The sequence below is a fragment of the Diabrotica virgifera genome, chromosome 7, assembly GCF_917563875.1.
Source record: "Diabrotica virgifera virgifera chromosome 7, PGI_DIABVI_V3a".
NCBI lineage: Eukaryota > Metazoa > Arthropoda > Insecta > Coleoptera > Chrysomelidae > Diabrotica > Diabrotica virgifera.
Window position 1 is genome coordinate 6,648,618 of NC_065449.1, and position 26,137 is coordinate 6,674,754.

At 33.9% G+C, this 26,137-nt stretch overlaps 1 protein-coding gene across 1 annotated transcript in view; it reads left to right on the forward strand.

Annotated features, from left to right (window-relative positions):
* Positions 1-26,137, forward strand: part of LOC114336363 (sperm flagellar protein 2-like) — a 57,326-nt gene that overhangs the window by 19,876 nt on the left and 11,313 nt on the right. Inside the window, exons 5-8 of the mRNA XM_028286717.2 lie at positions 6,529-6,900; positions 14,995-15,460; positions 17,665-18,152; positions 24,982-25,265. Of these exons, the coding sequence (XP_028142518.1) occupies positions 6,529-6,900; positions 14,995-15,460; positions 17,665-18,152; positions 24,982-25,265 (1,610 nt within the window). The remainder of the gene's footprint in view (positions 1-6,528; positions 6,901-14,994; positions 15,461-17,664; positions 18,153-24,981; positions 25,266-26,137) is intronic.

Below are 26,137 nucleotides of genomic sequence, written 5' to 3' on the forward strand. Positions count from 1 at the left end.
AAAATTTAGTTCGTAATATTGATTAACAGTGATTATTGAATAGTATTTCGTTCTCACAACAATTTAATTTGTTGTTTCAACGAACTTTTAGACATTGACGAATGTACTTGGTTATTGTCACAATGATTGAATAATAATTGTGAGAATAACTAGAGTACATTAATCAATAACACTCAATTTATTCAGCCAATAACTTAGTTTCGTATATTTAATAAATACTGTTAATTCTGGCAGCAACTCACGTTCTTGATTTCGTAGATGACAAGCAATTACCTTGGTTTATCGTGACAACGTACAGATTTCATTAAAACAATGTACAAATGTTGTTAATATAGAGTAATATATGATTATTGAATAGATGTACACTGATTGTTGTGCCAACGAATGCATTAATTAATCTACTACTGCCTTTAATTCCCACAATCAATGCGTTAATTGTGACAATAATCGTGGTTGTTGAGATAATAAATGTCTTGCTTGACCATTTGAAATGTAACGGTTTTTCCTTGAAAGTGCCGAATAATAATTGCATTTTGTTTCCAAGTGTAGTCCGTAGTAGAAGGAAGATAAGAATAAGATATTACTTATTTTTTATATTTGAATAAAAGTAAGTTTTTTTCTGATAAGGTAAATACGGGAGAACATTCTAATTAAAAATAAACTTGTCAGTGTCTTATGTTTGTAAGTGTTTACTTTTAATATTGTCTTGTGATGTTATTTATAAGATGAACTGAAAATGAATTTTCGAATCCTGAATGAAAAAAAAATAATTAGTATTTTTGAAAATTTAAACGCAGAATAAAATATTACAGTATTATCGAGGGTCTGACGTCTCTGAGAACTTCTATAATGATTATTTTAATAAGTCACAGGGGTGAAAAATAGAAAATTTAGTATGATTTTTTTATTTCAAATATACTATTCAAAAGAAACTTTTTGTTTATTCTAAGGGACTTTCAGCCCTCAGTAATAATGTAGTCTTTTATTCTGCGGTTAAATTTTTCAAAAATACTTATTAGTTTTCTCAGGATTCCAAAAAAATGAATGCGTTTAAAAATAATTCGATCGAAATTTTGCCCCTGCGCTCTCAAAAATGATTAAAGTGTTATACATTTTTGAAATCACCATTTCAAACACTTTTAAATGAGCTGTCACATGATGTACTTTCCCATTAAAAAAAATCAAAGTTACGCCTGTCACCTGAAGAGGGATCGTGTAAAATTCGAAACATTGATGTTATAATATACTTTGATAATTTTAAAAATCGACCTGTCTGAGCGTTTTGCTTATGTACTAAAAATAAATAAGTTAATAAGGGGGGAGTGTAACACTTATTCCAGTGCACTGTATATGCGATATAATAATTATGAGAAATCACACAGTGTAAAGTCCTAAAGGTTAAGGACAAAAAAGGGGATTTCAAAAATTATTATTAATCAATTAATATGATACATTGGGCTAATGCATTCAGTAATTATTAATATAAAATACGTTCATAGTAGGAATGAACGAAACTGATTGTAAGAATGAATAGAATTGCTTGTAAGAATAACCGTATTTATTGTGCCAATGAACGGAATTAATTGTAACAATAAACGGAAATAATTGTAGAAATAAACGAAATACGTTAGGAGAAATAACACTGTTATTGGCACAACGAATGGTCTTCGACGGTCAATTAACGACGTTGTTGTTTCAATAAATAGTGTTCGTTGACTCAATAAACTGAGTTCGTAATATCAATAAAGTGATATTATGGTATACATAATGAATGTTCGTCCATTCAATAAACGTAATACATTGGCTCAACTAACGAAAATAATGAATTGATGAACATCGCTTTGTTGTTCCAATAAAACCAAGAATTGGACAAATTTTAAGAATTGCGTTTGTTGTCTGAATTAACATTTTTTTGTGCGGTCATTAAACCCTGACCACGAATGGCCAACATTTGAATGGATCAACGGCGCTGATTTTAAAAAGAGCTTCCGTACAGGTACGGACTCTTGGTATAGGATGCGTTAAATTGTGTGTATATTATTATTTGAGTTCGTTTATGCGATAAATTTTTTATATTTTCGATCCTATTGCCTACATAATAGATTATTTAGATTAGGGAAAATTTGTTGATAATTAAATATTAATTAATAATATATTTTCTTATATCGACGTATAGGGAAGCGGCGCTTCCCCCGCTTCCATGGACCGCACGCCTCTGCACAACATTCACTAAGTACTTCTTTATCAAATACAAATTTCATTGACATTATCCTATCACCCGTTCCTTTAACTTCTACTACGTTATCTCTCATTTCACTATGATCAATTATACAAACTCCATTCATTATCAAGAGACAAATAATAGAGCAAGTAACTTCTATAAAATGTTTGGGAGCAAATGTCAATAACAAAAATGTAACCGAAAGATAGAAATCCTATCAAGAATCGAACAAGCGAGGAAAACATTCATGAACATGAAAACATTTTTTACAAGATACAAGATCAGACCTTCGTCTGTAGCTCAGAATCCGAATGATCAAATGTTACGTTTTTTCTGTTTTGCTGTATGGCTATGAGAGTTGAACAATGGACTCTGAAACAGAAAAAGAATAGATTTGAGATATACAGACGGATACTGAGAATTTCATAAACTAATACAATAAAAATATAATTCTTGGGTCATCTGTTATAGACCAGGACTAATCTGTAAAAAAACGTGTATTTTTGGATGTGAGAGGTGGCATTCGGATTTTTGCAGATAAAGTTAGGTGACACCTTCAGTAATAATAATTGACTTATGCCCCTTCTCAAATATGGCTGGAACATTAATAAAAAAATTAAAATATTTAAAAATTTCGAAAAACATCGATTTTTTTCTGCTTTCTTTGCTTACAACTTTAAAATGGTTCGTTTTGGAACAAAGTTGTCGAGAAATAAAATAAAGACAATTGAATTTTGTATGATATACGACTGGTCAAAAATGTCTTAAGATATTACCTTTTCTGCAATATAGCAATAAATACAAAATAAGGGGGCAAAATACGCCTGTTGTAATTCAATGTTTCTTAACCACTTTGGTGGCACTTAGAACCTTAGTAATTCGCTTAGAAAATTCTTATAACTTACTTAAATGGTCTACCAAATTTCATTAAAACCGACCTAATAGATTTTGCATAATAAATTTGCAATGTAAATGTTTTTAAAAAAGTTCAAATTTTTTAAAATCTTTCTGAACAAAAAGTAGACCATTTAGAAGTTGGCTAATTTTTTACATATAAAGAGGTACTCTACCTATCTAATACTTGAAAAACTTGTAAGAACATTTTTTGCTTAGAATTACCCAAGAAATACAAAAAAATGTTTTATTTTGCGAAAAATCGATGTTATGTAATTCCTCAAGTGGTTTGTTTATAACAATCTTATCGACATCCGGATCAACTGTTACCCAAAAAATTCGTGTTCTACGGATCAAAATACATATAAAAACTTGGTTAAGTCCATCTAAATAAAGGAGCCCGTAGCACCCCCTCCTGGACACAGCACTAATTTGTTTATAAGCCAAAAAATTGTTTATAACTTTAAAACATTGCTGAGGCTGCTTAAATAATCCGATTTCAATTCTGTAAAGTGCATTAGATAGTTGGAGTGCTTGTTTATATGCAAAAAAAATTGACAAATCTTTGTATGTTCTAGTTTTTGTTGTGCAAGATTTTAAAAAATTTTAATTTTTTAAAAAAAGTTTACATTGCAAAATTATTAAGCAAAATCTAGTAAATCAATTTTAATGAAATTTGGTGGACGGTTTTAGCACATTACAAAAATTTTCTGAGCGAATTAGGAAGGTTCCAAGTGTAACCTAAGTGATGGAAAAACACTGAATAAGAACAGGCTTGTTTTGCCCCCTTATTTTATATTTATTGCTATTTTTCAGCAAGGGTGTTAAATTAAGACCTTTTTAACCAGGCGTATTTCGTATAAAATTTAATTATCTTTATTTTATTCCTATACGACTTTGTTCCAAAACGAGCCGTTTTAAAGTTATAAGCAAAGAAAGCAGAAAAAAATCGATGATTTTCGAAATTTTTAAATATTTTAATTTTTTTATTAACGTTCCGGGCATATTTGAGAAGGAGCATAAGTCAATTATGATTAACGAAGTTATTACCTAACTTTATCCGCAAAAATCCGAATGCCACCTCTCACATCCACCTAAAAACAGATCCCTCCTGGTCTATTAAAGGTTAAAGATTACTTCAGATCATATTGGAAGGTAAAGTACAGGTCAAAAGATCAGTAGGAAGACGCTACAATTTGTGACTGAATGACCTCAGGAGATGGTTTGACCGCTCATCCGCAGAAATCGTTCAGGCAGCAGTTGCCAAAGCTTCAAGGAAGATATTCCTGGTGTTAATTTTATTCTACTTTTACTTCACGAAGTTCTTTTGTCTTTGTGTGGAAAATGAAGCAATGAAACAAAAATTCTCTAAACGAAATCCAGTATTTCTTTTTAAGGTTATTAATGATGCTAGTTTCTTCTTTTTAACTTCTTCTTCTTCTTTCTCGAAACTCCTTATGCCCCTCAGGAGCGTCGGAGGATTTATTCATCCTCTATCCATATCTTCCTTTTCTTGCGGTCCTTTGCTAACTCTTTCATTTGTTGAAGTGTTTTTCCTTTTTCCTGTCCAATTTCTATAATCTGATCGATCCATCTCTTCCTTGGCCTCCCTTTCCTTCTTTTACCATATCTTTTTGATTCCATCACCTGCTTTGGTAGTCTTTCTTGGTCCATTCTGTTAATGTGTCCATACCATTTTAATTTTCTTTTTTGGATCTTGGTTATTATCGATTCCTCTTTCAGTCATTCTGTCCAATTTCGTTTTTCCTGCTATTTTTCTCAGCTGCGTTTATTGTACTGTCTATTTTTGCATTGTTTACCCATGTCTCACTTGCATATATTAAAGTTGGTACAGATATTGCATTGTATACCTTCAGTTTTATTTCTTTATCTATTTATTCCTTTCCAAATATTGTTTTATTTAGTGCATAGTAGCATCTTATTTGCTTTTTTCGCCCTGTATGAGATTTCTTGATCTAGCTTTCCATCCTCTGATATTATTACTCCCAGGTATTCAAACGTCGAGACTGTTTCTATTATTTCGTTTTTGGACCTAAATATCGTTTGGTTTATTTCTACCCTTTTCTTTTGGGCTATTATCATGGTCTTCGTTTTTTCTTTACATTTACCTCCATTTTTAAATTTTCTATTTCTTCCACCCACATATCGATTAATTTTTGCATTTTCTTTTTATTGTCTGCTATTATTACCAGGTCATCTGCATATAGTAATCCCTCCATTTTCACTGGTACTAAATTCCTATACGCTATTGTTGACTGTAATTGCCTTGACTTTCTTTTAGCGCTCTTCATTACTCTATCCATTACTAATATAAACAAAACTGGGCTGACACTGACACTGTCCCTTGTTTTATTCCTTTCCTTAGGTTTATTATTGGCGATCTGTTTTCGTTTATTTGTACTTTAGCAAGTACGTTTCTATATGTACTTTTTACTACGCTTACTATCTTTTGCGGGATTTGCAGGTCTTCCATTACTGACCATATTACTTCTCTATTTATAGAATCAAAAGCAGCTTTAATATCTATAAACGTAATATATAAGTCTTCTCCTATTTAATTTTTCTTTCAATTATATTTCTCAGTATGTATATATTGTCTGTTGTTCCTCTTTCCTTCCTAAAAGTAGCTTGTTCTTCTTCTAGTTTTCCTTCCAGTTCTTTCCTGAGCTTTCTTTCTATTATCCCGGTGTAGACTTTATATGCCACTGATAATAAGCATATAGCCCTATAGTTATCACATTCCGCTTCATCTACTTTCTTGTGTATTGGTATCAATAAATTTTCTTCCCAGTCTTTCAGTATCTTTTCTGTTCTCCATGCTTCCCTCATTATTTCCAGCAGCCAAAACTTGCCTCGTTATCTCACGTACTTCATCATCTCCGGATCTATGTCATCTGCACCTCCCGCTTTTCCAATCTTTATTCTTGCTAATCCTTCTTCAATATCTTTGATATGAATTTCGTCTACTCGATTGTCCCTATCCTCTTCTCTTTCCTGCTGTCCTCTCCTCATTTTGTTGGTTGCTTGCCTCGAATTTTTCTTTATAGTGCTTATTCCATATGGTTAGTATGTCCTGTATGTTTGTTTTCAATCCATTTCGCTCATTTATAATTCCTCTTATTTGTTTCCTTTTTGTTCCTTTCATGCTTCTATTTTATTCCAAAACTGTTTATTGTTATTCCCAAAACCTTCGTTCAATTCTTCACCGAATTCCTTCCAGCTCTTCTTCTCCGCATATTTTACTAGTTCTTTCAATATATTTCCCTGTCTTCTGTATTCGCCTCTGTCTTGCTCTTCATTTGTGGTTATGTATCGCTTCCACATTTCTTCTTTTTAACATATATCTAATATTTTCCCATTTGGTCTTTTTCGATTATATTAATTTTTTTTAGACATAGATCAAGAAACAACAGCAGAATGGACAGAATCTTCAAAGGAACAAATGTCCTCATTTCTAAACGAGCCAGAAGAAGACTTGAACCTAAAACAATTCTACGCAGATATGGGCTGTTACTATTCCTTGTACTACAAAAGCTTCGAATATTCTCCCGTCAAGCAGTTGGCCAAACTGATAATAGGGGATTACACTATTCCTCCAAAATCCTCCATAGAACTCTTCGGAGACGTTATCCGCTATATTGAGTCCGATAAAGTTGCGTATAACAGACCATTCAAGTCTGTCAAGTCAGGAGAAAAAGTAGAACGAGAGAGGATTGAGAAAGTGTTTAAAAAGACCGAAGTTTCTTTAGCCTCATCTGAAATAGGTTGGTATTACTTTACCTCTAAGTTATGCAAATCTCGTGATCATCCAGCCTCAAAAGTCCACTGCTGAACATAGGCCTCTTCCTCATGTTTCCAACCCCGTCTATCTTAGCAACTCTCATCCAGTTTTTTAGGCTTTTTAAATCGTCAGTACATCTTGTAGGTGGTCAACCGACGTTTCTCTTGTCTTCTCCTGATCTCCAATCCAATAACTTCTTTGTCCATTGCCCATCTGTAATTCTAGGTATGTGTCCTTCCCATCGCCATTTTAGTTTGGCTATCCTATCGATCCACAAAAAAAATTCGGAAATACGATACTAATCAACTGAAAAATAAAACAGTAAAAGAAAAGGTACAAAAACGCCCAAAAAAAGAAACGTGGGTTTATACAGAAAAAGATAGCACAGAGTTAGAACTAGAAAAGATACACAAAGTAAGTCAATAAATATCAGAGAAATACTTAAGAACTAAAGAACAAAGAAAAAAGAATGGATGACAGAGGAGATTCTATTCATGATGGAAAACAGAAGAAAGGCTAAAGATAATAAGAATAACTACAACAAAATAAATAACGAAATTAAAAGGGCTATTAAAATAGCAAAAGAAAATTGGTTAAGCTCGAAATGTACAGAGATAGAGTTATTACAACAAAAACATGATTCGTTTAACCCCCATAAAAGATCAAAGAAGCTGCAGGCTTATATAAACACAAGAACACTGGATTTCTGACAGATAATCAGGTAAACATAATATTGGAAATAGAACAGAAAAGGGATATTTGGATTAAATACGTGGAAAAAACTTTTCAAGATATACGAAGTAACACTGGCATCACAACAAACACCAATTGCGAATCTGGACCTCCACTTACAGTTGAAGAAGTAACGTATGCCATCAAAAGTGCCAAATATGGTAAAGCAGTAGGCCCTGATCATTTTCACTCCGAATTCTTAAAACGTATGGACTACGACGGCATAAAATGGTTGACAAATATATTTAACAATATATACGACACAGGCATAATTCCCCAAAAATGGCTAGAATCAACTTTTATAAATCTTCCAAAAAATCCAATGCGAGAAATTGCGAAGACTATAGAATTATAAGCCTTATGAACCGTTTACTTAAAACATTTCTAAAGGTCATTCACAAACGAATATATACAAAGCGCGAGGAACAACTAACAAGAACACAATTCGGATTTCGTGATGCTCTTGGAACACGGGAGGCCCTTTTTGCTGTGCAAGTGGTATTTCAGAGATGCAGAAAGCATTTGACAGAGTAAAACATGACAAATTAATAACTCTAATGCAAGAAATTTTAATTGAAAACAAAGATCTAAGAATTATCAGAAACACTTATTACAATCAAACGGCCAAAATCAAAATAGAAGACCAGTTAACTGATAAAATTGCAATAGAACGAGGAGTACGACAGGGCTGTATTTTATCTCTACTATTCAACTCTACTACTCACAATCTCTACTACTACTATTCAATATTTACTCTGAATGGGTATTTAAGGAAGCTTTAGACGGTTGTGCGAGAGGAGTATTAATAAATGGTGAATGGTTGAATAACATTAGATATGCAGATGACACCATAGTGTTTGCCGATAATCTGAATGATTTACAGATATTAACAAGTCGTATAACAGAAGTCAGCAACAGATACGAACTAGCTCTTAACATAAAGAAAACCAAATTTATGACAATTAGTAAAAAAACCAATACTAAACGCTCAACTTATAATCAACCAACAGAATATCGAAAAAGTTGAGCAATATACATATCTCGGTACGAATTTAAATAGCCAATGGGACCACTCAACAGAAATTAAACAGCGAATAATAAATGCGAAAGCAGCATACGTTAGAATGAGACCCATTTTCAACAGTCGAGACATATCATTAAAAACAAAATACCGTCTGTTGAAATGCTACATATTCACAGTTCTGCTCTACGGAATGGAAGCGTGGACACTAACCGTTGCATCTATGAATCGCCTCGAAGCTTTCGAAATGTGGTGTTATAGGCGCATCTTACGTATATCCTGGGTTGACCGAATTACTAATGTGGAAGTCCTGCGTAGAATGGGGAAAGAGTGTGAAATTCTCATAACCATCAAAACAAAAAAATTAGAATATCTAGGACATGTAATGAGAAATCAAGAACGTTACGGCCTTCTCCAACTAATACTCCAAGGGAAGGTAAATGGTAAAAGAGGACCGGGAAGAAGACGCATTTCCTGGCTTCAAAATTTACGAAAGTGGTATAACACGACTACGACTGAACTGTTCCGCGCTGCGGTAAACAAAGTCAAGATAGCCATGATGATCGCCAACATCCGGAACGGATAGGCACTTTAAGAAGAAGATCCTTTCGATGACGTCAGTCACCTTGGTTCTTCTACTGATATCTTCGTTTTATATTTTGTCTCACAGAGTTATCCCCAACATGTATCGATTTCATTCTTCTATGTGTGACTCTCAATTTGGTAGACGAGTCTTTTGTTAAGGTAAGTGTTTCTGCTTCGCATTTTAAGACCGGGAGGACGCAGTGATCAAATACCTTTCCCTTTAAGCATGTTGGCAGCTCACTTTTAAAAGTTTCTTTCAGTTTTCCATATGTCATAATTTTCCAACTAATGACACTCAAATTAATCAAGTGTAAGTATACCTACAAACAGCATTACATACTACACCAGCATACTACACAATAGTTATGGGCGACTTTAACGCGAAAATGGGCTTTAAACAAGATGATGCAGAAGTAGCAATGGGCAAGTATGGCTACGGCGAAAGAAATGAACGAGGGCAAAGACTGCTTAACTTCTTACACCAGGAAAATTTATCTGTGATGAACTCTTTTTTCGATAAAAAGCCTCAGCGTAAATGGACATGGATAAGCCCAGATGGCAGTGTCAAAAATGAGATAGATTTTATCATAACGAACAGAAAAGAAATAATTAAAGATATTGAAGTACTTAACAAATTTTCGATAGGAAGCGACCACAGATTAATCCGAGCAAGGATACAATTAAATGTCAACTTGGAAAGAACAAAGATGATCTTCAAAACACGAAAGAAGAAATGGATTCCCCCAGAAAACAACGACCTCTATGAAGATATACTAACCAGACGTATACAAGACTTAGAAAACGAAATAGAAGACATCGAACTAGCAAATAATCTCATAACGGAGGCACTTAAAGAAACCGAAAGGGAGTGCTGCCCGACGATCGTGACCCATAAAGAAAAATTAAGCCAAAATACCAAAGAGTTAATAAGTAAAAGAAGACAACTGACGGAAAAATACGACTCCAACTACACAACACTGAAGAAATTAAATAAAGATATTCACCGGTCAATCCGAAAAGACATAAGAGAAAACAATACAAGAGAAATAACTCAAATAATTCAAGAAAACAAAAGTTTAAAAGTTTTGCGGCGAAATACGAATAACATTGGCAACAAAAATATGTACAGAATAAGAAATAAAGACAACAGCATTGCTACGGATAGAGCCGAAATCCTTAAGGTTGTCGAATCGTTTTATCGCGAAATGTATGAGAGCACCAACGCAAGGCAAGATCAGCTCCTGTCCAAAATCACAAACCAGGGATCAGAATTAATGCCAGAAGTAACACCATACAAAGTTAAAAAGACACTTTCAGAAATGAAAAATAATAAATCCCCTGGCGATGACGGAGTAGTGATCGAGGCAATCAAACAAGGTGGAAATAAAATTATCCAGGTTTTGGCCAAACTTTTCACCGAATGCATTTACCAAGGAAAAACGCTTTCTCAATGGAACAATGCAGTCATTGTTTTATTGCACAAGAAAGGTGACATAACAGATCTAAAAAACTACCGTCCTATCAGTCTGCTATCACGCATATATAAACTTTTCACAAAAATTATCAAAAAGAGACTGGAGGCTAAGTTAGACTTCTATCAGCCTAGAGAACAAGCTGGGGCTTCAGATCTGGATACAGCACTAACGACCACTTACTGGTAATAAAAAACTTGATCGAGAAGTCTGCGGAATACAACAAACCATTGGCACTGATATTCGTGGAATACGAGAAAGCGTTCGATACCATAAACCAGCAGAAAATGTTAAAAGCATTGACAGAATGCCGAATAGATTATCGCTATACTAACATGATAAAATATATCTACCACAACGCAACGGCTAGCGTAAGACTATCTGATCAACAAACAAATAAATTCTGTATACAGCGAGGAGTACGGCAAGGAGACACCATCTCACCAAAGCTGTTCACAACCCTTTTGGAACACAATTTTAAGAAGGCAGATCTGAACGAATATGGTATCAACATAAATGGAGAGAAGCTCAGTCATTTGAGATTCGCAGATGACATCGTCCTTATAGCCGATCGTATGGATGATGCAATAATAATGTTGAACAAGTTATATCACGCTTCCTTAGAGGTCGGACTAAAGATTAACATCAACAAGACGCAAATAATGACTAATCTGGTGCTAAATCGTAATATTGTTCTTGATGGAATGAATATTGAGCAGACTGCATCTTATAAGTACTTGGGACATGAAATTCGATTGGGAAGAGATAACCAGACGTGCGAGCTCCCACGTCGCATAGGATTAGCCTGGGCAGCGTTTGGTAAACTGAGCTATGCATTTAAATCGGACTTACCCATATGCCTGAAAAGGAAAATCTTTGACCAGTGTGTATTGCCTGTACTCACTTATGGAGCAGAAACATTAACACTCACAAAAAAGGTAGTGAACAAGATTCGCATAACTCAAAGGGCTATGGAGCGCCAGATGTTGGGTGTCTCCCTGAGGGACCGAATCCCAAAGGAAGAAATACGTCGTAGAACAAAAACAGCGGACGCCGTCGAAAGAATCGCGTCGCTTAAGTGGAATTGGGCAGGACACGTCGCCAGATTGTCAGACAACCGATGGACAAAACGTATTGTCGAGTGGAGGCCACGAGAAGAAGCACTACGGAGCAGAGGAAGACCACCAACCAGATGGGCTGACGATCTGAAACGTATTGTCGGCAACTGGATGCAAGCCGCACAAAACAGAGACAGATGGAAAGAGCTGAGGGAGACCTATGTCCAGCAGTGGACGCGTACGGGTTGATGATGATGATGATGATGATGATGAAGTATACCTATAAATATAGGGTCCACGAGATTAAATTGGAAAGAGACAATTAAGCAACATAAGGTTTGTTCCAACACAACGAAAAACCGTCATGTAACGATCACCGTCCTGCGCAGTAAACAAAATAACCCACGGAACGTATTGTTATTATAACAATACGTTTCGTGGAGATAGTAACGTGATCGTTACATGACGGTTGTTCGTTGTGTTGGAACAAACCTATTAGTACGGGATCCGAATAGGAGATCGAAATGTACCCATCTGCTTGCCGGATGAAACATTTTTTTTATTAAATTTCATACATAGAAAAATATTTCTAGCATGGGTTGCCTATCAAAATCGTGTCATAGCTATCCTTAAGGGGGTTGAAATCAACATTTTAAGCACATTTTTGTGAATTTTTTTTAAAAGTATGAGACAATAATTTTTTTTTTAAATTAAATAAGCATATTCAGTATGATTCAAAGAAAATTCAAAAAAAAAATCAAGAAAAAATATTGAAAAATAATAGACTAAGAGCCGCTATAGGTGAAATTTCTTAATCATTTTAGGTACGACGGGACCCTATAACTTAAATAGTAGAACCTAAAAGAAAACGTTTGAGCACTGTGCCGTCACTTTTCAGTGGCACATGCGTCTACAGTGGCGCATCAAACTTTCCACTTATGGACGGGATACATAAATTAAAAAATACCCTCCCTCATTAACAGAATTAAATTTTTTTCATTTTTTTAAGTTCTATGTGATTAAGACATAAAATTGATCGTAATTTTAACCCACCACCCCCTTCTCCCTGCCCTCACCATCAAAAACTTTATTTTTCGATTTAATTTTTTTTTTGGTGGGATGCAATCAATTTTAAAATTTCAAAAAATTCACACACATAGTTAAGGCTTTTATAAAACACGTCTATTTTTTATAAACCTGTAGGTTGAGTGTACATTACCTCAAAAAAATTGTAAAATTTTTTTTTGGAAAAAAGTATGTAACTTTTTTTTGGGGATAGCTGCTGATCTAATTTTTTCTTAGTCTTGTGTATTTTATCAAACACTATATTTCTAATTTTTTTCAGATTTTTCTGTAACGCTGGTCACTTTCAAAAATTCAAAAAACTGTTTTTTAAGGGGGTTTTGGGGGGTTTGAACGTGTTTTTCTGATTTTTAAATATTCTAAAGGACTCAGTTACTTCAAGTTACATATAACCTATAAAAACAAAATTGATTTGATATATTATGAAGTCTATAAAATAGGGAAAATCCCCCAAAACCCCCCAAAAAACAGTTTTTCGGATTTTTGAAGGTGGGGAGCCTTACAGAAAAATCTGAAAAAAATTAAAAATATAGTGTTTGATAAAACACACAAGATTAAGAAAAAATTAAACCTGCAGCTATTCCTCAAAAAAAGTTATACGCTTTTTTGAAAAAAAAAATTTATTTTAATTTTTTGAGGTTATGTACACTCTACCTATGGGTCTATAAAAAAATAGGCATGTTTTATAAAGGCCTCAGCTATGCGTGTGAATTTTTTGAAATTTTAAAATTGATTGCATCCCACAAAAAAAAATAAAAACGAAAAATGAAGTTTTTGATGGTGGGGGCAGGGGGAAGGGGGTGGTGGGTTAAAATTACGCTGAATCCTATGTGTTAATCACATAGAACTTAAAAAAATAAAAAAAAATTCTGTTAGTAAGGGAGGGTAACTTTTAATTTATTTATCCCGTCCATAAGTGGACAGTTTGATGCGCCACTGTCGACGCATGTGCCACTGAAAAGTGACGGCACAGTGTTCAAACGTTTAGGTTCTACTATTTAAGTTATAGGGTCCCATCGTGCCTAAAATGATTAAGAAATTTCACCTACAGCGATTCTTAGTCTATAAGCCAACGGCGGCAAATTTTTAAAGACACCTCAAAAAACAATGAATTTTGCGGTGGACATCAGAATTTATCATTGGATCATGGTAGAGAAAATATTCAAAAAGATTTTATTAACTTATGAGTTTCTCGAGGTAACTCTGTCTGGTTTCTTTTAGTTTTAATGATCTTTGACATTTTAGTATCACTCAGAAGTCAAAACAACGAAATTTTTTACAGAAAAAAAGGTGAAAATCAACATATTTATTATTGTTAAACAAAATATAAGCATAAAACAAAAAATATCTCGACAGTGTTACCTCAAGGAATGTCTAAAGAAAATATGTACAAAAGTCCAGGTGAGTTGGTCAAGTAGTTTTTGAGTTACAATGTCTACAGGCTTTGAAAAAAGCAGAAAAAAGCAATGTTCAAACTGCCAAGAGGTAGGTGGGAGTCTGTTTGTGATTAATTTAAGTGAAAAGAAATGTTTATTTGTGAAATAAACTTTTTTCTATTTTCTGACAGCAGTACAATGTATTACGAGTTAAAAAATTGCATACATTCTTCGTTTTGCGTCAATTAATTTAATTCAAAAATTACTTGTTGGCCACCCTGAATAAATAGTGATATGATTGTTTATATTACTGAATAGAGAATTGAACACCCTTTCAAATAAGCTACCACGCGACCCCATTAGCTATTCCCATTAAAAAAAGCATCGATTACGTCATCACGCCCAGATGAATGACGTCACTAGTATGAAATATATATCAAAAAATGATAATTTAAAAATAAAAATCGACCTGTTTCGGCATTTCGTTAAACTCTAATAACTACTGCCAAATATCGAGATAGACTTTTTTCTTTGGCCCACCCTATATAAATATGTCACAATCAATTGTACTTATAATAATTAAGAATAAAAAATGAATGAATCTTGCCGGCTTCTTTCTTACTTCTTTATAGGCTCGGCTCTTGGAAATTGCTGACTCTAGATAGTCAGAGAGCTTCTATCATATTTCTATATACATATAATCCAAAAACTGTATTACATAGTTTAAAATTAAGGTAAACTACTTTTTAGTAACACTGGAAAAACCAAAGAAGGGCAAAAAAGAAAAAAAGGCTAAAAAACAGAAAGGAGGTACAATAATCGTACGCGAAGAAAAATACACTCAGATCCCGTCTGTGACAATTGTTGAAATCGAAGAAGACGACCCTACCGCGTACCAAATTGAGCCTAAACCTGGAGAACCTGGATACAAATACCTAACAGTGCCGATTCATGATAAAATCGGATCGGTGATAACGAACTTTTGGGAACACATGGAAGAAGTGTTTGTTAATGATATGACGCAAGTGTTGTTTTTGAAGAAGACGCATTTGAATATGCTAATGCCTTATATATGTTACGTTAAGACCTTGATTAATAAACACATAATCAAGCCGGATGAAAGGCAGATGTATCTGATGCAGTTCCAGGAACGGTTCAACCAATTCGACAGTGACTTTCGTCGGGATAATGAGTTTAAGGCTGAACTGCATTGCTTGTAAGTATATATAGGTATCTAGGGGATATATATTCTACAGCATCTGCCGCATCCCGCATCTCAATCTCCACCTTTTTCGGTTGGTCTATTCCTCCTCATTGATGGCTCTATCTCTGATTATTCCTCTGATTCCTTCTCTCCATTATAATGCTGGTCCTCCTCTCCTTTTATTCCATGGAACATAATTTAAGGGCTGTTTTGGCCATCATTCATTCGCATGACATGCCCGTACCATAAAAGCTGTTTGGATTCTATTGTATTGTCGGTTCGCTAAACTCAGACACAACTGGCTAGAGATTTTAGTCCGTATTTTTTTTGGTTTTTGCCAATTTTGAAAAAATTGTCAAAATTCCTAACAATTTAGTAATTGCCTATCAACTATTTAGTAATTATTTTTTGCCAATTTTATCAAAATTGGCAAAATTACTTACTAAAATCACTAGCCAGTTGTGTCTGAGTTTAGCGAACGGACTATATCCACGGTATTGTAAATCCTTCCTGTTCTTCTTCTTATTTCTTCATTTGGGATGTGTCATCTGGATATCCGACACACTCTTCTTAGGTAGTCCATTTCTACTATGTACTTCCAGTTTTTTCTTCTCATTCATTGCCATTTGCCAACATTCAGATCCATACGTCAAAATTGGTTCTACAATCGACTTGAAGATTGTCATTTTTGTTTGTAAATTAATTTTAGGAGACCACAATAACGAGTTTAGTGTTTGTACCACATTTCGGCCCTGTTGTATTTTCTGCTGCATGTCCCGTTTCGATGTTTGTTCCTTCGCTATGACTGTCCCTAGGTATTTAAATTTTTCGCAATTTTTTCCAATAGAAACATAGCATCCATTTCTAAAGTTTCAAAGGCAACGTGGACCGTATAAAGAAAAAACTTACATAACATTATTAAACAAAAGTAAAATCTCAGGTGGCTTCTAATAATATGATCACCCACTGTATATTGTTTGGGCAAAAGTTTACTTAATTTTCATATAAGCCCCTTGTTCCACACCTTAACAAAAGCCTGCGCTACATCAAAGAAGACAGTGGAGCAGACTTCTTCTAACGTTTAGTTTTCGATTGTGTCTGTTATTCCGTGGACTAGATCTATATGGTTGACTGTCTTTCTCTGAAGCCAAACTGGTGGGATGGAATTAAGTTTTGGTCCTCTATAATTGGTTTCAAACTTTTGAGTAACACTTTTTCGAACAGTTTCGAAATTACAGGAAGTAGACGGAAGAGGATGAAATTTCAGTTGGTGGTTTTCCAGGTTTAGCGACCATCAGCAATTCTGCTAACTTCCATATATTCGGTACATACCTAAATCTGAATGAGGTATTAATAAAATAGGTAAGTTTAACTAAGGCTTTCCTAGCAAGTTATTTTAAAACCTCCCCTCAGGAGCTTTCTTAGGGTTGATGTTTTCCTTTATTTCATTCCCAACTTCTTTTGATGAAGTTGGTCTAATTTCTTTTTCTTCCGATAGAAGATTTCCTTAAGTCAAGTGTGCTTTCGCCTTGGTTTGGGTGGAATGACCTTTCAAGATATTCAGCAAATCTATTAGATAGCTTTCTGTGAATTTCGTTTTGTCCAACTGCCATCTGCATTCCTTATTGAAAGGCTTTGCAGGATCAATAGTCTGTTTTGCTGTTTGCTCATTTTTAATTCTTTGAATTTCTCTTTTCAGTTGCTGAGTTGCGTTGTTCAGTCTATTTTTATCGGCTGGAGCTCTAGATTGATGACAGATCCTTCTGAGTTTTCTCTTTTCGAAGAGTCGATCCTTTATTTCTCGGGGGTAGTTATTACCTTTAGTTCCAACAGAAATTGTAGGTGTATTATCCCATGCAGCTTGCTGGATACTTTTAACAAATATTTCCTTCTCTGCATCGAGTTGTTCTTTGGTTCCTAGTGTAACAGATAAATTAATTGCTTCTTCAAATTGGAGCTGAAAGCTTTAGTCTTTAAATCTGGTATTTTATTTCGACCCGTAGGCCAATATGTCGGTTTTTCAGTTGAAAGTTCTTGACATTTTAGCTCATTTATTGCTTCTAGGACTATCCTAGGAGTTTTTTCCACTTTGTCTCTATTAACCAAGACCCCCAATAGGTATCCTTGGCGTTAAAGTCACCCCCAATTATAAATCTCTGGCCATTACTCTCCAAAAGTTTTAAATACTTGAGCAATAAAAATCGTATATATTTTAGAGTGAATGAACTAAAAAATAGATTATTGGACATGTGTGACAATAAAATGATAGCAGCAGAACAAGAAAGACGTGCCATCATCCATAAAAACTGGAGTCCAATACAACTCGCAGAAATCATCAACAACTACATTAATGGCTTCCAGCTGGAGTTGGACAGACATATAGACACTCTGATGTTCATCAACGATTATTTCACCGGACTTATCAGCCAGGTGATCACTGAAGATGAAATCACTAAAGAAATTTTGCACAAATTCGAACTGGAAAATAAAACGTTCGAAAAATTGGTTAATGATTACTTGTTGGACAAAGAGGAACATGAGCATAATGAGAACCCGTTGAAGGGAAGACTTGAGGCTATTTACCATACTGCCTTGGTAGCTGCAGAGGTGCGTGAAGTTACAGCATTTGATCATTTTATGAAGGTAAAATTATTATGTCATCCGGACGAGGGAAAGGGAAAAGGAAAAGCAAAAAAGAAAAAAGGTAACTTAATTTTTTTAACATATTTTGATTATTTTATCGTTTTACTTACTTACTTACTTACTTACTTACTCTGTATGTGGCCTTACAACCATTCGTGGTTTTGTTCTGTCTTGGGAAATCTCCATCAAATTCGACAAGCCCATAGCTTTAATGTCTCCTGCTATATTATCTCTCTACCGGAGTCGAGGGCGTCCACATGGCCTTCTTATATTTGGAACCTCATTCCATACCAGCTTTACTGTTCTTTCGTCAGAATGTTCTCTGAGGTGTTTTGCCCATTGGAGTCTTCGGGACTTCTTTTATTTATGTTAGCCTCTGGCCTCTGGGTATAATTCACAAGCCCCTTGTTATTTCTTATCATATATGGCCATAAGTTTGTATAACATGTTTATTATTACTACTTCTACCACTTCCACAAGTCCTTTTCTTTATGCTCGCCATGACCATGTTCTCCAATCAAATCGTCGCATTACCTTTTGCTTATTTTTACATTGAAATCACTCATTATAATAAGTGTTTCATGTTTTTTAACAGTGTTTAGTACTTATTTAGTCTTTAGTACCTTTGTCTTTAATCAGTTGGTTACCATAAGTAAATAATGCCCGGTTGCACCAACAGATCTTAAGCTTAAGTCGAGAATATCATAAGGATTAATATAATATAATTATAATATATTACAATAAGAATACCATAATATAATAATAGATATAATTGATAATAAGGTAAGAATCTAAAATTATGGTGCAACGTAAGTAATAGTCAATGCGGCCCTATTTATAAGTAGAGCTCAGCTAAGCTGGAGCTTAAGATCTGTTGGTGCAACCAGGCATAAATAATTCTACAGGAAAAGGCAGTTTCTGTTTTTATTTGATCCAGAGTTGGACCACCATCTCCAGATAGCTATTTCTACATCTCATGCGTCCTATGTGGCTGCATAACTCTAACCCAAATATCAACAGCCTGCCTATTTAAGGGAAAACATCGCGAACCAATGATTCCACCTTTGAGACGCAAAACAGCGACATCTCTCATAAAACGAGTGATGGTTATTAGCAGGTATTGAACGAAACGAGTAATAAAATCAAAACAAACAATAAACTATTACAATACCTACTAGCTTTGCTATGCCTTCGAATAGCTTCTATTGGTAGAGATGAATGGAAATTCTCATAGGTGCAATAAACATAATAATAAGACACACATATTCAAATTGGTTGGTGGTCAAATAGCTCAAAAAACGAAACAAAGGAAACAATGGATAAATAATATAGGTAACAACAAAATATAAGGTAAAAATACTAGGTATGTACTTACAATCGGGACATCATCGACGAAGTCACTATTTTTCGTCTTTACGCGGGAGTCGTCTGAATGCTTCTCATCTTTCCTTATGTCCCCGGGGTAGAATCTTGCACCTCAAAATGGTTGAAAAGTCCCTTTCTTGAACACTTGTGGATTTCGCTAGTATGCAAGGAACAACACAGGCGTCGACAAGAGAAAAAAGGGATATGATTTCGAACTATTTAAAACAATCAAATCAATTTATCGGAATTCCAACAACGAGGAAGACGAAAAGCCCTAGATACAAAGTTTACTACAATTAAAACAATTAGAATAACTGAAATATAAAATAATAAACAATATTTTAAAGACTTTTCGGAAACTGCTTTCTGGCTGCATCCCGTATCTCTGGCTTTTACAATATACAGGGTGTTTCATTAATAATTGTCCATATAGTAGCTGGCGAAACCTTAGCACAAAACACGAAGATTTAACCTAAAACACTTAAATAAAATGTGGTTCCTTACTGAGTTACAGGGTGTTTTATCTAAGAATTTAAAAATTATTTTTGCTCAGAATTTTAAAACTATTCGACTTATCCTTTTCATACTTGGCCGAAAGTGCGACTACTATACACTTTACTAAATTATGACAAACAAACGTTTCTAGCTACTACTAGAGGCGTACGACAAGGGATAGTAAATGGTTGACCCTGTCAAATTCTATGCCACTGGAGCATAGGCGCCCATACACACGGGCAGGGGGGGCCGTGGCCCCCCTAGCATTTCGGGAAAGAACAAAAATTAAAATTATATTACAAAACGTATTTTTATCAAAAAATTATTGGATAATTTTGAGAGATAAATTGGAAACAACATATTTATTAATAAAACATTCACATATTGGGTAATTAATAGTTTAACAGAAAATAAATCTGTGTGTCTGTGACAGCGGTCTATATGGAATGTGCATAATACACATTTCGCACAGTCACGGTATGCTATTAACGAAAACATTGAAAGATATTAGAAACGTGGGAACATAATATATCTATACTATAATCGACACCCAAAATTACAAATTAAATGAATCATTTATAATACTGCAAAGCAAATCATATCAGCAAGAAATCCGATCTCTGGCCGATAATCACTAATAATCCAAGTAATGAAGCTTAAAATAGGACAAAACCTCGCAATTTTTACAGAATGGATCGATTTGCTTGAAAATTTTTGAGAATAAGTAGTGGATAGTCCAAGGATCAAAATCTATGGGGGTGGTTGCCACCGCATCTCGGGGGTGAATATTTTTTATTATATTTTAATTGCAAAAGTTGGTGAAAACGTTCATTCTAAACAAAAAACGTTCTATACATTTTTTTGCCAAAATTGATAATTTTCGATTTATTCGCTATCAAAAGTGTTAGTTTTATATCGAAAAAATCAATGTTTTTAATAAGTTTTCTGCTAATAACTCCAAAAGTTTTCGTTTATCAAAACAATTTTACTTAACAAAAATGTACGTTTTGAAAAAACAAACAAAACCATTTTTTTAAATTTTCTTTAAGACCAATAGTAATCGATCTAATGCTAAATATTGTAGATTCGAAGTCAAACGACGGGAAAACAATGCATTTTTCGAGGACAATTTGTTGAAACTAATTTAAAATACTTAAAAATATTGATCTCCAGAAATTAAAAAGGAGTCTCTAGCTCAAAAATTATTAAGTGACATACTGAAAAGAATGTCAGTCCCCATTTTTTTCAGCGGAAAAGTGATCGCAAGCAGAGGATTGATCTTTTAAAAGCCTACAAAATCATTTTTACAAAACTTTCTAAGATAAAAATAAAAAAGTTACGGTTAAAAAATAATATACCTTTTTGAAAAAAAAAGGAGAAATCCAATTGAAAGCATAATAATGTAAGTTAGCGGTATTTTTAGTCATTGGGCTTATTACTTCTTATTTATTTATGCATTAATGATAGATTCTAGAAGTTTGACTGGCTTAGAATGATTAGTTTTAAAAAAAAAACTAGAGTTAAAAGCGAATAAGGAATTTTTGTATTTTGGTAAAAAATGCCATTTTCTTCAGAATAGAAAGATTAGCATCAGAGATACGAAAAAATGTTTCGATATAAAATTGCAGGTTATTTAGGTAATTCCCAAGAACTTGGTTTGAGAAAAATTTTTCTACGGCAAAAATTGAGTGAATCGTAAATGAGTATATCGAAAAACATTGATTTTTTTTATACAAAACTAACACTTTCGATAGCGAATAAATCGGAAACTATTAATTTCATCAAAAACATGTATAGAACATTTTTTGCTTAGAATGAACGATTTTATCAACTTTTGAGGTCAAAATATAATAAAAAATTTCCACCCCCCGAGATAGGGTGGCAACCAGCCCCATGGTAAAAGCGCCTTTTGAAATCATATAGATTTTGATCCTTGGACTATCCACTACTTATTCTCAAATTTTTAAGCAAATCGATCCATTCTGTAACAATTGCGAGGTGAAAAGCTTCGGTTCCTGGCCTATAATGAGCCATTTTTTTTTAAATTGATTGAACATAGTCAAATTTTAGTTTGAAAAAGTATTTTTTTAGTAAGTAGATTATTGTAAAGTGTATAGTATGATGAACAGAGCAATTTTATTTAAATGAAAACAGATGATCTTTCATGACGAATGAGTGTTATATACAGGGTGTCCCAAAAGTAGCGGAAAGGTCGAATAATTCGCGAAATGAACATCAGATCGAAAAACTGAAAAATATGTGTTAAATATTTCTCAAAAATCTATGCGATGACACTAAACCTGTCCACCACTTTAAACCCTGGGTGTGAAGCTTTAAAATCTTAAATGGAACCCCTAATTTTTGTTGCAGATTTGGATTTTCCTTGTAAAAATAAGCAAATTTTATTCGAGCCATTTTGCGAATTGTGGATAGAGAGCGCTATAATCGGAAAAAACGATATATCGTGATGCCATAGCAAAATTATAGAAACGGTTTAATATCTCGAGAAATATACTTCCAAATGAAAAACTAAAAAACACGTGTTTAATATTTTTAAAAAATCTATAGAATGACACCAAACAGGATTTTTCATTCCACACTCTGGAGGTAGGGGTGAGAATTAACTTTAAAATCTTAAATAGGAACCCCCGTTTTTTTATTGCAGATTGAGTTTCCTCCTCAAAAAATAAGTAACATTTATTCGAAACTTTTTTTAGAATTGTTGAGGATGCCGATATAATCGGAAAATGCGATTTATTTGCGCCATCTATCAACGATTCTAAAAATGTTTGGAATATATGTGACTTATTTTTCATAAGGATTCTAAATCTGCAAAAATAAAGGGGGCTCCTTTTTAAGATTTTAAAGTAAAAACTTGGTTCGACAAATACTCATGGTTAGTCTACTAGCCAAAGTTGAAGGCAGGGCTTTGCAAAGCATTGTATTCTTTTCAAACGGGTTTTAAAGAGAGGCGCAACTTTTGTGGTACCCATTACATTTGCATTTAAAAACCTGGTCTAGTATTTAAATGTATGAATAATTTCTCACAACAGGGTTCAAACTAGGTTTTTTTAGGTAGTTTAAACTACAGTAGACTCCCTCTATATCGAGAACTGAAATGGTGGACTAATTATCTCGTTATAAGCGGATCTCGTTATATCAAACAACAATAATATTGAACTACTTTAAATGGGAAATAATAATTTAAAATAATTTAAAAACAATAATATTGAAATGTTTTGATGCCTCTTACGTAGTTTATTAGGTGTCGATGGTCAACCTGAACAGTAAACAATGAGAATTCGCCGTCATAAATTGTAAATTTCCTATAATATTCAATATCGGTCGATAAACAGGCAGAAGTTTATTACAGGTGGCCGAGTTTATTACAGCACTGGCCTCGATAATAAGACAGATGTTGGGCATTTCTATGTACAGGCAGTTGAGGCATTTATTTATTTATGACCATTACAACGCTAAAAACAGGTAAAGACACGTATTCTTCGATTTCAATTTTCTTCGTTGTAACCAAATATGCCTCGTTGTAAAGCGTTATAGTTCAATAGGAATTTCATGGGACACCTAATGTACCTCGTTATAAGCGAAACCTCGTTATATCCGTGTTCGTTATAGAGAGAGTCTCCTGTATATATTGTCATCCGAAATATACAAAATGTTATGTGCAACATCTTCACGTTTGGCCCCCCCCTAAAAATTTTTATATGGGCACCCTTGCACTGGAGGAATTACTATTTTAGTGCCATTTTTAGATCCCCCAATACTTTGTACGTAAATAATATACTCTTCATTGGTAACGATAAAGTCATTAGTTTTCGAGATATTTGAAGTTAAATATGAAACGGCACAGTTATTTTGATTACATTATGATATGATTCATATCATTGAAATTTAAAAATTATTTGTACCCAGTACTTTAAAACTATTTGGCGTATCCTTATCATACTTGGCAGAAAGTGTAGGTACTGTACACCCTACTAAATTAAGATAAATAAACGTTTCTACCTACTACCAGAGGCGTACGACAGGGGGTAGTGGCTGGTTGACCCTTCCCAAATTCTACGCCACTGACAAAATTGCTATTTTAGTGTAATTTTTTGATTTTCCAATCATTTTTATGTAAATAATATACTCTTCATTCGTAACGATAAAGTGATTAGTTTTCGAGATATTTGAAATTAAAAATGTTAAAAATTAAGCGACACAATACATTAATCAAAATAACCGTGTGTCGTTTCATTTTTAACTTGAAAGATCTTGAAAACTAATGACTTTATCGTTATGAATGAAGAGTATAATATTTTCATAGAAAGTATTGGAGAATCCAAAAATTGAACTAGAATAGCAATTACACCAGTGGCGTAGAATTTGGAAAGGGTCAACCATTCACTTTCCCCCGTCGTACGCCTCTGGTAATAGCCAGAAGCGTTTGTTTAACATAATTTAGCAGTTTGTACAGTACTTATACTTCCTGCCAAGTATGAAAAGGATACGTCGAACAGTTTTAAAATGCTAAGCAAAAATAGTTTTTAAATTTTTAGGTAAAACACCCTGTAACTCAGTAAGGAACCACATTTTATTTAAATGTTTTAGGTTAAATCTTTATATTTGTTTTGTTTGTATTATGTTTATATTATGTACTACTTAGGTACTTTGTTTCTGGCCGCATGGTCTTATTATAAAGCCGATAAAAAAAGGTTAAATCTTCGTATTTTGTGCTAAGGTTTCTCCAGTTACTGTATGGACAATTATTAATGAAACACCCTGTATGAGCACAGAGACGACGAATATAGAAGAAAGCAAATAAAGGACACAGTCACGTATTTGCATTCTTTTCGTTTTTCGTCTGGGAAAAGGGCCGAAGAACAGTTTCTGGTACTCAAATCTGAGTAAAGATGAAAAAGGAAAAGGTAGTTTCTGTTTTTATTTGATCCCGAGTTGGACCACCATCTCCAGATAGCTATTCCTGCATCTCAAATAATAAATAAATAATTCTACGTTTTCCATTTTAGAACCAAAAACTCTTCTTACTGCCTTTGAACAGAGCAAGAGCGTAAAGAACAATCAAGACAGAATTTTTGATGAATGGTTATGCGCTCTACACGGTGAAATAGCTCGAGTAGAAGTCCGATTTTTGCTATTGAAACACGATATGTTTGAAAACGTTATCTGGTTTATTAAAGCCCTAAGAAAGACCTTCAACGAGATGCACAGCAATATTAAAACAAGATATATTAAAGAAGTGGAATGCGTTAAAAAAGCTTGCCATTTTCTTTCGACGGCAATAGAAAACGAGGTAGGGAATTTATATTCGTTAAACGTACCTAGTAATAAATTAAATCAAAGGGGGCCAAATCAGGTGGATAAGGAGGATGTTAGCGTAAATCAAAAATCAAATCTCCCAATTTTTTCGAACCTGGACAAGTAGGTAGGTACAGCTGCGATCACTGAATAAGTTACAACTTATTTTTTTACATTTATATACTGTAAAATAACAGTATTGTACGGATTTATTAAATGTCAAAGTGCTTGTCCTAAGAAAGACCTTCAAACAGATGTACAGCAATATTAAGACACAAGACACGATGTATTAGAGAAGTGGAATGCGTCAAAAAAGCTTGTCATTTTCTTTCGGCAGCAATAGAAAACGATGTATGGAATTGATGTTCGTTAAACAGACCTAGTAATAAATTAGATTAAAGGGAACCAAATCAGGTGAATAAGGGGGATGTACAAGTAGATAGGTAGGTACAATAGGCTTATTGTAACTACCTACAATTAGGACGCCATTGAAACCAATGTCTACATTGATGACGAGCATTGTCAAACTCCTTATAAAGTTTGTTTAGCAGAAAATGGTTGACTTCAATTAGTGCGGTCATAAATAATATTAAATTTATCTGACTTGGCCCATTGTTAAGACCGGTCCGGAGTGATAAGCGAACGAGGTAGACAGAGTTGGTCTTTTAACAATTAACACTGACTAGACGGTACTCCTATAATAAAGCAAAGGATTTACAAAATTTTTACCTGAAATATGTAAATGAAACATATTTCAATTTTACCTGAAACCGGGCCTTTTATACAATTATCGGTTAACCCAGGATGTTTTAATTGAAGTCAACCATTTACTGCTAAACAAACTTTACACTTTTAATAACTTTGTCA